This window comes from Liolophura sinensis, chromosome 6 (assembly GCF_032854445.1).
Source record: "Liolophura sinensis isolate JHLJ2023 chromosome 6, CUHK_Ljap_v2, whole genome shotgun sequence".
In the NCBI taxonomy this organism is placed as follows: domain Eukaryota; kingdom Metazoa; phylum Mollusca; class Polyplacophora; order Chitonida; family Chitonidae; genus Liolophura; species Liolophura sinensis.
This window is the reverse complement of record NC_088300.1, coordinates 75,586,377-75,599,863: the sequence shown is the minus strand read 5'-3', so window position 1 is coordinate 75,599,863 and position 13,487 is coordinate 75,586,377. Positions and strand designations below refer to the sequence as shown.

Below are 13,487 nucleotides of genomic sequence, written 5' to 3'. Positions count from 1 at the left end.
TTGGCAGTATTGCGTTTTTTGGCGGAGATGCAGAAGTAACGTGGGTAAATCGGTTTCGCGTAAGGCGAACAAGTTAACCGCGCGCTAGCGTCAATGTATGCGTATTTATGATTTAGGTTTTAACGGTAAGTAGTATTTTATAAAATTTTTGCCTAATTAGATCATTTCAACGATTACATTGTTGTCTGTGTTTTTGGTTATGTGTCCAGTTTAACGGATATAATTATGTAACCATGCAAAGAAATGAGGGTTTGTACGATCTAATAATAAAAGACATCCAGAGCATTGGTTCTTTGTCGTTTCGGCGCCTTCGATTTTCTTGCCGATTGCAAAATGAAGCCACCATAAGGTGCCAGTGGCAGTTTGAGTGAATAGCTTCAGTTAAGTCGGGTTTGTGGAAATCATAAGCTTTTGATGTTTGGTGGAACTTGCATTGTCGTGTTTATAGACTGTAAGAGAGAGTAACAGCTGTAACCCACTTTTAAACTTGCCGCTGAAATCTGATGTGTAGGCTTGTCGGCATAAAGATAAAATGGGTTTTCAGTACATTTATATGCTGATCACTTCTCTGTGAGCCTTATAAATGATTGCTGTTGTTTTTCGTGTTGTCTGTAAATTTTTCCATGATTCCTGTTTTATATTATTTGGAAAGATGTGTTTAACCTTGTAACAGATTGTTACAGTGTCAGATGTACTGTTGTTTATAACAATCCTTCAGCATCATTTGAACAAGATGTAGGGTTATGACCCTCGGATTCTGTCACTTACTTGTGTCTGACTGTACTATTTATTGAGTCATGAGTTCTTATGAAATTTGTTGAACTTGACATGAAAGCAAACTAAAATGATTTAATTGCCTCTAACTGTTTCCAGTTTCAGGTAGGTTCCCTTCGCCATGCCCCTTTATGGGAAGATCGTGGTGATCAAGAGAAATGGCACTGACGGAGCAAATTTTCCACTCACTGCCACAGCCTGTCTCTTTGGAAGGTAAGAACTTAGATAAGACAAATCAATACTTGTAACAGCCTGATATGACGACGTACATGGCAGTTCTTATGCAAGTCATTAAAATTTATAAGGACATTTTTGATCTTTTGAATTCATGCTCTACAACTTTTGTCTACAGTTAGCAGAATCTTTGTTCTTAGGTGAGATAAGGTTGGGTATCTCGCAGACTAACTTTTTTTTTGTGGCTGCCAACATCACTGACTATACAAAATGTATATTCAGTGTAGCATATAGCGTAAAATTGAAACCATGGATTTTAGCCACATTAGTTTGCTCCAAACCTACGTTAACTCTCGATACTTCTTAAATGCCAATTTGGCTTATTCTTATGCTTTTGTGCATCTGCCAGGGTTTTCATTTAGAATTGGAAAAGGAGTTCAGAAGTGGGCGGTTGAATTGAAAGAATTTATGTCACAATTACTATTGTTTAAATAGTAAGAATATTCAAAGTGGTCGGCTACGGGGACAGCAGTAGACAGCTGTATGCAGCCTGCTACTTGCCCTTTTTGAACACCCTGATCATCACATTGTGATAATTCAGGTATATTTTGAGAGCATTGTGCTTTTATCCGCTGATCAACTTATACATGTACTTCTCTTGAAGGCAGGAACTCGACAAACCCAGCAAATATATTTGTTAACTTCATACATAAGTTGCTTAAATTCAACATTTGAAAATTGTGTGGAAAAATGATATTACATTAGCTGATAGTACATTGTACACGACTTGTTAAACTAGTCTTCAAAATGTATTAATTTTCAGGAGTAGTGACTGTGACATCAGAATACAGCTACCCAATGTGAGTCTGGAACATTCTCGTATAGATGTGAACAAGAAGGGAGAGGTAAGTTATGACAGTGTGTAAACCTAAGGCTTTAAAGTCATAACTGCAAGCCTGCAAATAAGCAGACTCACAAGACATTGCCAGGCATCAAATCCCATCTTGTCAGGTGCATACCAAGAGGTACCTGACAAAGTCCACATGTAACATACAAGATCCTCAAAACACTAGTTAGATTGAATAGGTTTTTTAACTTCGTCAGCCACGTGTTAAAAAGTTATATGCAGGCAAATTGAGTATTGACGTATTAGCCTAATTTATGTTACAGTGACAATGGTTTCTATTCTAGTTTCACAGAAAGCTTACCTGTCCCATCCAGCAATATAACTAGCATATGTTGTAAGTTGCTGTATGTGAGAAAGATTAATCCCTGAACTAAGTCAAGCACATGCAGTGAGGTAGAGCCCATATGAGAGGCAGAATAATGCCCGAGGTTGGGAAGGCATGTCAGTCTAAGCTTGGGATGCAATCAGCTGTCTTTGTGTTCTGGAAGTTTTGACACCTTTATGTAACTAAACAAGAAACCAGTTCTCTTTGATTGCACCTGTTTTGACCAGAGACCACATGTCAGCACACTTGCACCGGAAACTAGTGAAGTTCATGCTGCATTGAAGAGTTGAATTAGACGGATGACATAATTTAGTGAGAAGTTTCAAGCTGTGTGTAGGTAGGCTTTGCGTCAGGTCATGCAGTTGGGTAAAGTGATCAGTGTATTTCTGCAGCAAGATTTTGAAGATATCAAACGGTTGTTTATGAAGTATATTTTGATGTTTTCTTACCACTGAGTCAAAGGTGATGGCATGTGTAGGCCTACATAACACAAGCTGTTTAGTATTCATAGTAAAGGGTGCTGAAAACCTCACTGGCTATTCCCCAGAATGTACATAGGTCACCTGAGAGCTGTACCAAGCGTTCAGATTTCAGGTATTCCAGGTGTACAGTCAGAGTCAAATTAATGTTAGGATCTAAATGTTCAAAGATGTACTTAGATTTAAGCTTGATATTGATTTTTTGTCCAAATGAAAGTTCATTTTGTTATGTATTGAGGTCCAGGGGATGAGACTAGTGGTATAAACCCAGTAGTGAACTTGGAATACAATAGTAAATCTCCAGCTCCATGTTCCAATTTTCTTACTTTACCTATCATGTTTGACATATTAACATGTCATGATTTCATGAGATTGTGGTTGTAAGTCTGTTTTTATTTTACTTTTCCAGGTTTTTCTCACTAACCTAAGCAGTGGCTCGCCAACAGAGTTAAATGGTAGTGTCTTGAGAGACACGCTCCAGCTTAGCCACAAAGACTTGTTCACTATCACAGATCGGTCATTCAGGTTTGAATTTCCACCCAAATCCCCTCACAGAACGCCTGAAAGGCCAGGTTCCAAGAGCCCAGCTAATTCAGGTCCTGCATACTCGGCGAGCAAATCACCACTGACAAAGGTTATCTCTCCAAAGGTAGGTAATTATACTCACTGTCGGTATGGTTGTATGTATACAGTTTTTAATGTATTGGTTTGGCAACACCAATTTTACGTTTTTAGGACAAGTGAACCTAAATTATCGAATTTGGAATCATTTATTTTGTTCGATTTTGTTGTAAGGCTATACAATCCCTGTAAACCTGACATCAACACGAAAGGTTGCATGGTAAATCACATTTTCTGCAAATTAGATGATGTTCAATTTTATTTTTATACCCACCTCCATATAAAACCTTTATTATGCTCATTAAACAAGACTTTTAGAAAGGCTACATGCCTCTGCAGGAGAATAGTAGAATAGTAAACATGGGCAGATTTCTCATAGTATGTCATTTGTTTAAAAAACAAATTTTACATTTTCAGAAAAAGCCTCCAACTCCCAGAGCCTCTCCAAAGAATTCACCCAATGCAGCAAAAGTTTTGTCATCTCGAGTAAACAACACCCCAAAAAGTAACCTAACAAAGAGTCCTTTGTCCACAAAGAAAACTCCCAATGCTGTTCTGTCGATCTCCAAAAAGAACATTCCATCGAAATCACCGAGGCAAAAAACTCCAGCTAAATCCCCTGCTCAGAAAACTCCAAAATCAAGCGACAAAGCTGCTAAGAAATCTCCAGGTAGACTGAGTGCTGCTGGGGATAGTGCAAATATCTCAGTGCTGACTGCCACCCCTCTTGCACTGAATAATCTCCTGTCACAAGTTATCAAAAAGTCAAAATCTCCAAGGGTACCAATCAAGGCGCAGTCTCCACAGCAGAAAGACAGTCCACACACTTCCAAACAATCTCTGAAAGCTACACCCAAGACACAAGTGAAATCACCAAAAGCAACCCCTAAGTCGCAGACACAGTTTACACAGGCTATCTCCAGGTCTGACATAGAGGAGCCAACATCCACCAGAAAGTCACGAAGTTCATCGCCAAAATCTAAACCAAGATTAAGCACTTCTTTCCCAAAAGGTACTCCAAAGTCACGAACATCTTCACCCAAGTTACAGAGGTCATCTCCAAAATCTACCCCCAAGTCAAAGGCAGCATCTCCTAAAACAACCCCTAAGTCACGCACCTCATCACCCAAAACAACCCCCAAGTCACCCACCTCATCATCCAAAACAACCTCCAAGTCACGCACCCCATCACCCAAAACAACCCCCAAGTCACGCACCCCATCACCCAAAACAACCCTCAAGTCACGCACCCCATCACCCAAAACAACCCCCAAGTCACGCACCTCATCACCCAAAACAACCCCCAAGTCACGCACCTCATCACCCAAATCAAGCACCTCATCACCCAAACCGACCCCCACATCACCCTCATCACCCAAGACAACCCCCAAGTCACAGGCAGCCTCTCCTAAAACTGCGCCTAAATCATCAACAAATGATGTTGCACATCTGGTCGAATTAACTCCAAAATCATCCAAGAAAGGAACTCAGGCCTCCCCAAGAGACAGAACACCTTCACCAAGTGTAAAGCAATTGACCAGAGCTAGATCTGCATCTCCAAAAGCCACATTCCCAAGTGTGACAAAGTCTAGAACACCATCGCCCAACCCGAAGAAAACACCCACAAGTCAGGTAACTCCAAAATCTAGCAAATCCACCCCAGGCAAGTCACCAAAACGGCCACCAAAGGTACAGACACCAAGACAGCTGTTGGACGCCATAACTTCTCCAGAGGAACAAGAGGCAACTCCCAAGAGATCATCAGTGGGCAGAGGCTCTCACAGTGGCCGCAAGTCTGGCTCTGGCAGAAAGGTAGGTTCACATATATGCAGTTCACTTGCACAGAACCTCATAAATCTACTTTTTACAAATATTTTTTTTGGGGGTGTATAATGTCTGGGATAAACACTGTAAGGTGATATGATTGATGAAGACAGATCCAAGGAAAAATGATTTAGAAAGATTTGTAATGGATATTTGGTGCAGTGATTAGCTTCACTCAGATTGAAGGTCTGCTGCGGCTTACATCTTTTGCAATGTGTCCTTTGTACGATACACACAGATTGGCTGAGGAAGATATTTTTAGTAAGCCTTGCTGTTGGCCTCATTAGACAGGTTTTTTTATTCCATAATCAGGCATTTAAAATGCATTCTAAGTTGCCATTTTATATGCAACACCATAGGTGACTTAGGTTTGGGAGACTTGTGCTAACAACATTCGAATAATTTCTTGACATGATATGGAATGTTTGTCACATAACTTTGCAGATGATGTTGACATGGATTTGTAAAGGCTTTTGATGCTTGCTGTAATTCTCAATTTAGCCATAGTTTTGTGTAGCGTTTTAGTAATATTTTCCCAGTGCCTACAGCTGTCCATGTTGTTTGTCTGTTCAGTCCCTGCCCCCCGTCAGTCCTCGAACCCCTGCCATGCCGCAGCTCAAGCCGGGAATCAATGCCCTGAGGCGGCGCTCCGAACCAGTTCTGGAGGAGGATGAGACTGTGACCACACCCAAACTTGCCCCAAAGCGCTCCCCTAAAGGTGATTTTTTTAGTTCGTAACACCTCTCTCTGAAATGTTTACCACAGATCACGTAGGAAGAAAAGAAAGTTGTTATCCAAGGGCCCTTGAAATGTAACAAAGAATATGTTATTTTATTTTAGTGAATGAAGCTGTGTAGCATTGCAGAGAAATGATGAAATGCTGTTTTATGTTGTCATTTCAGAGTCTCCCTTGTCTGGATCAGGTAGAAAGCCTTCCACTGGGAAGAAAAGGAAGTCTCTTGATTCCATTGCTCCTAACCCCAAACGAAAACGAGTGTCATTTGGCCCTGCCCTGAGTCCTGAACACTTCAACAAACATCTGCCTCCAGATACTCCAGTGAGACGGGGTGCAACACCCAGGAGGCTATCTATGCCTGTAGCCACAATTAACTCTCCCAGACCATTGCTAAAGAGAAGATCTTTGGCTGCCAGTGTCATAAATGCATCCCCAATTAAGGAGGAAAGCCCGAAGAAAAATGTGAGGACCCCAGTTAGAGGAGGAACACCTAAGGCTTCACGAACACCGTCCCCCAAAACTGCAAAAACCCCATCACCTAAGACAACGAAGACCTTATCACCGAAAGCAACAAAGACTCCGTCACCGAAAGCAACAAAGACACCATCACCAAAAGCAAGAAAGACACCATCACTGAAAGCAACAAAGAAACCGTCACCGAAAGCAAAAAAGACACCATCACCCACTGTCAGCACAGTAAAAAACCCCTCCCCAAAAACTTCTAGATCAGCATCACCTGTGACATCACCAAAAACACCACAAACAGATTCACCAAAGGGAAAGCAAAAATCACCCAGGTCTGCTGGAAGACCATCATCTAAGGCTAAGAAGATGCCTTCACCAACCTTGGTTTCTCTGACCGGGAAGAGAAACTCACGGGGAAGTACCTCCAAAGGGTACAGCAGAGATTCTCTAGACTTGAGCTTCACTGGTCTAAGGGAACTGGTGAAAACCCCGAAACAGATCGGGTCTGGTGATGCAAATCTGGAAGGCATCAAGCGAATCATGAAGACCCCAAAGAACAAGAGAGGCAAGTCTAACCTTGATGTGACCTTGACGGGAGTGTCCGATCTGATGATGACTCCAGAGGACTTCTATAAGGGCCAGGAGTCTGCTGATCAGCTGGCATATGTGGTGGAGTTGTCAGCCTCCCCAAAACTACCTGCTCCTGGACGTAGATCTCAAACCCCAAAGTCAGGCAGAAAGTCAGAAACTAAGGTTAAGACCCCTAAAGCCACTCCTGGACGAGCAGGAAGGAGGTCAACACCAACATTAAAGGTGACCAGCTCAAAGAAAGCTAAATCCTTCAAGTCCCCGGTAGACAAGATTGTGTCACCTCCCACAGATTTTAAAAAGGTTATTGCACTCAGAGCTATCCATGGCAAATCTGCCACTCCCAAGCTGCCGACCCCGGTAAAATCTACACGGAAGACCCCCAAGATGTTGTGGTCAGATGTTGTTAAGAAGCAGGTGGATCCAGCTGTTGTTACCGGAGTGGTCCAGAGGAGATCTTATGCAAAACCAGTTGTTGTGAAGATTGTCAGCAGAAAGAGAACGCTTACCCCAAGGCCTCAAAAGGTGAGGGTCTTTAGTGATGATTGCTGATTTATTTGTTTGGCTGATCTGTTGGACATGCAGCATAAATTAATACCTCAGTGTGTGTGTGTGATTATACAATTGTATTATGGTATGGTGCTTTGTATTAATGGTCTTCACTCAGTTGCCTCCCTTGTTACACAGCAGCTGCTGTGATAATGAAGTGACACAAGATTAGTTTTTTGATGCATAAACTGCAAAAAATTGGAACTCATCTGGTGGAGCATGCATTCCAGTGCTATTTTCTAAACAACAAAATGTAGAAAACCCATAGCATTGGTCATAAAGTCATAGAATAACTCCATAAATGCACCATTTGTATGGGAGAGTGATACCAAGGTAGGTAATTCAGTGGGAATGGTAAGTCAAGAAATGAGTGTTACACATGGTGGAAGGTATGAGGTGTCCTGATTTCTCATTTGATCAAGGATTGATTGCCATGGATGGTTCTTTTAATTGGATGCCTGTTAGCAGTGAGAAACCGGTCCCTACAATAACATGACTAAAGAACGATATTATTTAATCTCAGGCATTCATTAAACAAGTGGTGGGTTTTAAAGGTGAGCCTTATGAAGATGAACCAGTGATGCTTAGTGGACAGTTTTCATTATGCACAGCATGCACGCATGTTGTGTAAACATAATTTTGACTTATTCAGTGTAGTGATTAATTATGCATATCGTCATTTATCCCCAGACCAAGTCATCCACACCAGGCAGACGAGGCCGGCAAGCAGTCACCTCCACAGGCCATGTCAATTCACCTGCCACCATTTTCATTGGAAAGAAGTCTGCCAAAACACCGAAGACTCTGCCACGAAAGGGTCGCAAGAGTATCTCCAAGGTAAGTTTTATTTCAATCATCAAATATAAATAACAGAGAACATTATTTTGCTCCTTATTCACTTTGAGTGACATTTATGATGAACTTTTGCTAAAGATTCAGTTTTCAGTATTAGGACAAGAGTAATATCTGAAGTAATTACATCATTTCTGCGATAAGTTCTCCCAACATTTTAAGATACCATTTTCTGTTCATCTTAGTCAACATTGTCCACTTGTTGCTTCAGGGAGTGAGGAGAAAGAGTCGTGGATCAAGGGTGAGCTTGGGTGGGGTGGAGAATCTGTTTTCCACTCCTCCAGCACACTCCCCTCAGAACAAAACAGGAAAGAGTCTGCAAAGCCCTTCAGATAACCTGTTTGATGACTTACCAGCCAGTCCAAACGGACCGGGGGAAATGTTTGTGTCTCCAATTGTTACCTCGGAAAATAGTTCACCTGTAGATGGAAAATCACGTAAAAGTGCTAATGCCCTGGGCCTGAAGGAACTTTTTGCTAAACGTCTTCAAAAGAGTGATTCCTTACATGGTGTACGCGAATTGTTGAAGTCGCCAAAACGCCGTTCCTCACCATCACTGAAAGGGGTACGGGAGATGAACAAAACCCCCAAGCAGAAACCATCCCCATCCCTCAAAGGTGTCCGGGAACTGAACAGAACCCCCAAGCAGAAACCATCCCCATCCCTCAAAGGTGTCCGGGAACTGAACAAAACCCCCAAGCAGAAATCATCCCCATCCCTCAAAGGTGTCCGGGAACTGAACAAAACCCCCAGGCAGAAACCATCCCCATCCCTCAAAGGTGTCCGGGAACTGAACAAAACCCCCAGGCAGAAATCATCCCCATCCTTGAAAGGTGTCAGGGAATTGGTCATCACTCCTAAACAGAGAGGTTCTCCATCACTCATTGGCATTAAAACGATGATGACTGTCCCCAAAAAGGGTAAACAAGCTGTTTTGGTTGGTGTGAAGGAACTGCTGAAGACCCCAGAGAAGAAGAGAGCCTCACTTAACACTTCAGGAATGGACATAATGTTTGCCAGCCCTCCCTCAGCCCAAACCACACCAGATTCATTGAGCAAGCCTGCTCCAGGCAAAACAACTGCGCCCGCTGCAGCAAAGTCCAGTTTAAAAACTAAGGTGTCGTTTTCACAATCCAGCAAAAGCCCCAAAACACCTGCACAACCTAAAACCACTCGATCCAAGCGTGGCAGAAGTACAGTTAAATCTCCTAAAGCAGCTTCTCCTAAATCTACACTGTCTCCAAAGTCATCTCCATCTCCTAAGGCAACTAGGGGAAAGAGAAGAAACCAGCAAGATAGTGAAATACTTCAACCAGCAAAGAAGAGTAGAATTGAATCTCCTAAACCAGAGAAAGCTCCTACAAGAGGGAGGAAGGCTTCAGCAAGAGCTGCACAGTCACCAGTGAGGAAAGCATCCCCAGTAAAGAAAACATCACCAGTAAAGAAAGCAAGTCCAGCAAAGAAAACTGCACGTAGACAAGGACGTAGCAAGAATACCAAAGAGGTAATTGGTTAATCATTCTGATATTGCTGGATAACCTGTAGGTTTTTGATTTGCATAATTTGATTAAATTTTCAACATTAATATTTAATAGAAGTGAAATGTTTTAGTAGAAATAAACTATCAGTACTGCTAATGCGAATAGTCGTCCGTTTACTCACAAGTGTGATTTGGCATGTTGTTGGTGAAGGAGGCAGTGATTGTGGTGTCCCCTACGAAGGCTACGCGAGGTCGTAAGAGGGCAGCTCCAGCGTCTTCTCCAGCATCAGTTTCAGTTCCCAAGAAAGCCAGTAAGACAGCCCCAGTGCCAGAGATAAGCAGCCCCAAGTCTACCAGGTACTGTGAAGTGTTGACGTCATTTGTCAGCTCTAGTGAAGTATTTTGCAGAAAGTTAAAATGTTTCCTATTTCCTCAGATATTAATGCCATCACCATATGCTTGATTTGTTTTTGCATAAGAGGAAAATCTGGAACTAAAATATTACCAATTTATTTTGAAATATTTCATTTTTATTACAGGTCAAAAGCAAGCAAAAAACCTTCAACACCAGTTTCTAAGAAGAGTGAGTATTGTAATTTGACTTGTTAAAAGAAGAGTCCATAATTAGGAATGTTAAGTGAAATTAAAGGCTAATAGTTTTAGTGTTCTAAATCCACCTATTTTATTCTTTTTTACCTTTACCCTAATCCACAGAAAGTGACACTCCTTACTGAGTAACTCATGGGCAGATACATTTTGACTATACCAATGTAGACAATGGACATGAAACACACAGCATGCAAATTTCTTTTCTGTTTGCTTGCTGTCAGAGTTACTCTATTGATGATTGATTTGCTGTCTATCAGGATAGATGTTACCTTGGAAATCCTTGGAAGCCCTGTTAACTTTTCAGACAAGTTAAAGGTCATGACCAGGTGCTCTGTCAGCATTAAATCAAGATTACAACTGTCATTCAGTGTTTAACGAGGAACTCAGATCATGATCAGTGTGAATTATAAGTATTTGTATTATTCTGATTGGACAAAATGTTTTTTTCTGCGATGTCAAAATCGAATCTCCAAGGTGGCTGGCTGGAATTACTGATTGTCAGCATTTAAATATAGATACTATCACCATTGATCTGGAAGCACTAAAAAGATTTGCAAGACAGCCGTTTTCATCTGCTATATATGCTTCAGTTTCATTCTGTGATGAATGTTGCTAGTAATGCAGTGACCGGGAACTACAAGAGAACCTGGGGCATGTACATGTATTTGAGAGACAGCCCTGTTTATATAGGTGACAGTTGTGTATGTAGTTGCTATCTACAGTCCTCAAGATAACCTTTTCCTCTTCCTGTGTAGGTCCATCTCCAAGGAAAGGCCGAAGTACCAGAGGTCGGAAGGCTGTGGCATCCAGCCCTGTGAAGTCACCATCACCAGTGAAGAGGAGAATGAGGGGCAACACATCTGCTGAAGAAACTGCTGAATCATTGTCGCCAGTGAAGAGGAAAGCTGGCAAGAAGGCTGCCACTCCCAAGAGGGTTGCTACTCCCAAGAAGGTTGTTGCCTCCAAGAAAGCTGCCACTCCCAAGAAAGCTGCCACTCCCAAGAAGGTTGCTGCATCCAAGAGGGTTGCTACTCCCAAGAAGGCTGCTGCGTCCAAGAAAGCTGCCACTCCCAAGAAGGTTGCTTCTCACAAGAAACCTGCCTCTCCTAAAAAGGCTGCTACCCCAAAGAAATCATCAGCACCGAAAAGAGCAACAAGGGGCAAGAAGATTGAAGAAATAAAGGCCAAGGAACCTACCCCAGTGAAGACTGCATCAAAGAGAGGAAGAAAAAGCCCCTCAGAACCTGAGGTGACATCTGCCAAGAAACTGGCTACAGAAGGTCCTAAGGTGGCTAAGGGCAAGAAAACAGCGTCCCTGAAAATAACACCCAAGAAAGCGGCGACAAAGAGCACAAAGGGGAAGGTCAGAGGGTCACAGGCCCAGACCAAGGCTTCAACAGTGAAGTCTGCAACTCCAGCCAAGAGATCCACCAGAGGGAAGACTGCCAAGGTCAAGCCCTCCCCTAAGAAGAGCCCTGCTGGCAAACCTAAGCGTGGCAAACTGACTGTGAAATTGGTGCTGAACACTAAAAGCTCACCCCAGCGGCAAACTAAGGAGGCAGGATCAAGTGGTGCACCCACAAAAAGAGCCACAAGATCAAGACGATAGGCGTTTAATTCTTGCCTCTCATAATACATCATCTTGATGCTAAATGTAACATATCACTAACGCTTTTTTATTATGTTCACTGTGTATTTAGTTGAATGAGGCTTATTACATTGTCTGTTATAGGAAGACAGTTTTTACCTAAGATGATTGTAGCCACATCAGTTTGGCGACTTCGGTGTAAAGCTCAATAACTGTTGACGTATGTTTTAAGACTCAGTATACATTATATTTAATCCTGATGCCACTCTTGCATGGTTGTGAAAACCTCTTAGATGTTTTTTTATTACAAAATGTGTCTAGGCACAGCTGTAATTCTTTTTTCTTGACATTATTACAATTTTACTGCAAAAATTCTTACCGCCAAATGAATTTTAGCAGGATTGTAATGAGTTTTAAATTGGCCTTACTTCAGTACGTTTTATCAGAATATTTTTAACAATTCCACATTGAATTTAAACCACTACAATAGACCAGAAAATGTATTTCTCTGATCGGACAGGTAATGGTGTAGAAATTTGGTGCTACGTACACATTGGATATAACTGTCTGTACTTTCTCAACTTTTGTCATGATAAATTTACCCACACTTTTGTCTTTTAAACTTAAATGGCTGGTATAACCTACGCAATGCCTGTCAAAACGATTTATGTTGTAGTCACAAAGGCTGTACATTTTAACATTTGTCATAGATTTTTTATTTTGTGTAACTATTTAAACTGGTTGTTAATGTAGAGATATTTTGTACATAACATTTGTAACTTCATTGGTTTTGTAATTGTTTTGTAAGAGCAGATATACCTGTAGTTTTAGACACTTAATTAAGTGTGTCATTATCATTGTAGACGTTGATGATCGGTGTATTCTCATGTTCTATCAAACACCACCATACCATGTCTCCATATATGTGTGTACTGTGAATGAATCCTAGCAAGGAGGTAGGTCTTTGTATGTACGTGTTTCCTGTATATAATATAGCTACACGGCTCTTCATACCACCCAGTAGTCATAATTGGCCTATAACAAAGTTAACAGATTTCTCTATCTCTACGGGAAGCTTTCCGCACAACCCAGGTATGAACAGTATGTATTTTATTTCACCGAATAAAACACATTTTCGGAAAGAAAAAAAAACGCCGTATTAACTTGTTCGGAAGTTTCCATCAATACTGTAATTCACCATGTGACACCAAAGGCCCTGAGCTATATTGAAGTACTGTATATTTTAAGTGTCGCAGAAGTTTGAAGACTGATTGTTCCCATGGTTAATTGATTTGTGTTTAAAAGCTGTGCTCAAGAGATGTTCACGTATATGCTGGCGGTTGGGATTATGGATGGAGGAAACCGGAGTGCTCAGAGTAAGCCACCGACCGTACCCATCTACCTTTGCTAACTCCTGTTTAAATTGAAAGTGGGAGAGCTAGATGTGAACATGTGACATCATTAGTACTAATTAGCATTTGTATTTTAGTCAACTGGCCTTGGCAAGGGTAATTTC

General features: G+C 41.6%; 1 protein-coding gene across 1 annotated transcript; it reads left to right on the top strand.

Moving 5' to 3' along the window:
• The first annotated feature begins 47 nt into the window (after positions 1–47).
• Positions 48–13,108, top strand: LOC135467809 (mucin-2-like). Its single transcript, XM_064745673.1, has 12 exons — positions 48–125; positions 874–987; positions 1,772–1,853; positions 3,069–3,308; positions 3,698–5,092; positions 5,678–5,822; positions 6,007–7,418; positions 8,133–8,279; positions 8,506–9,798; positions 9,986–10,131; positions 10,314–10,357; positions 11,139–13,108. Exons 2-12 carry the CDS (start codon positions 896–898, stop codon positions 11,990–11,992), a joined length of 5,850 nt encoding a protein of 1,949 aa, XP_064601743.1. The 5' UTR covers positions 48–125; positions 874–895; the 3' UTR covers positions 11,993–13,108.
• The last annotated feature ends 379 nt before the right edge of the window (positions 13,109–13,487 follow it).

Bases quoted from the DNA above. Each gene is read 5' to 3' on its own strand.
- LOC135467809 (XM_064745673.1), top strand. From the start codon at position 896: ATGCCCCTTTATGGGAAGATCGTGGTGATCAAGAGAAATGGCACTGAC. The intron at 7,419-8,132 runs GTGAGGGTCTTT...ATTTATCCCCAG, and splicing joins TTACCCCAAGGCCTCAAAAG to ACCAAGTCATCCACACCAGG. The intron at 8,280-8,505 runs GTAAGTTTTATT...TTGTTGCTTCAG, and splicing joins GTCGCAAGAGTATCTCCAAG to GGAGTGAGGAGAAAGAGTCG.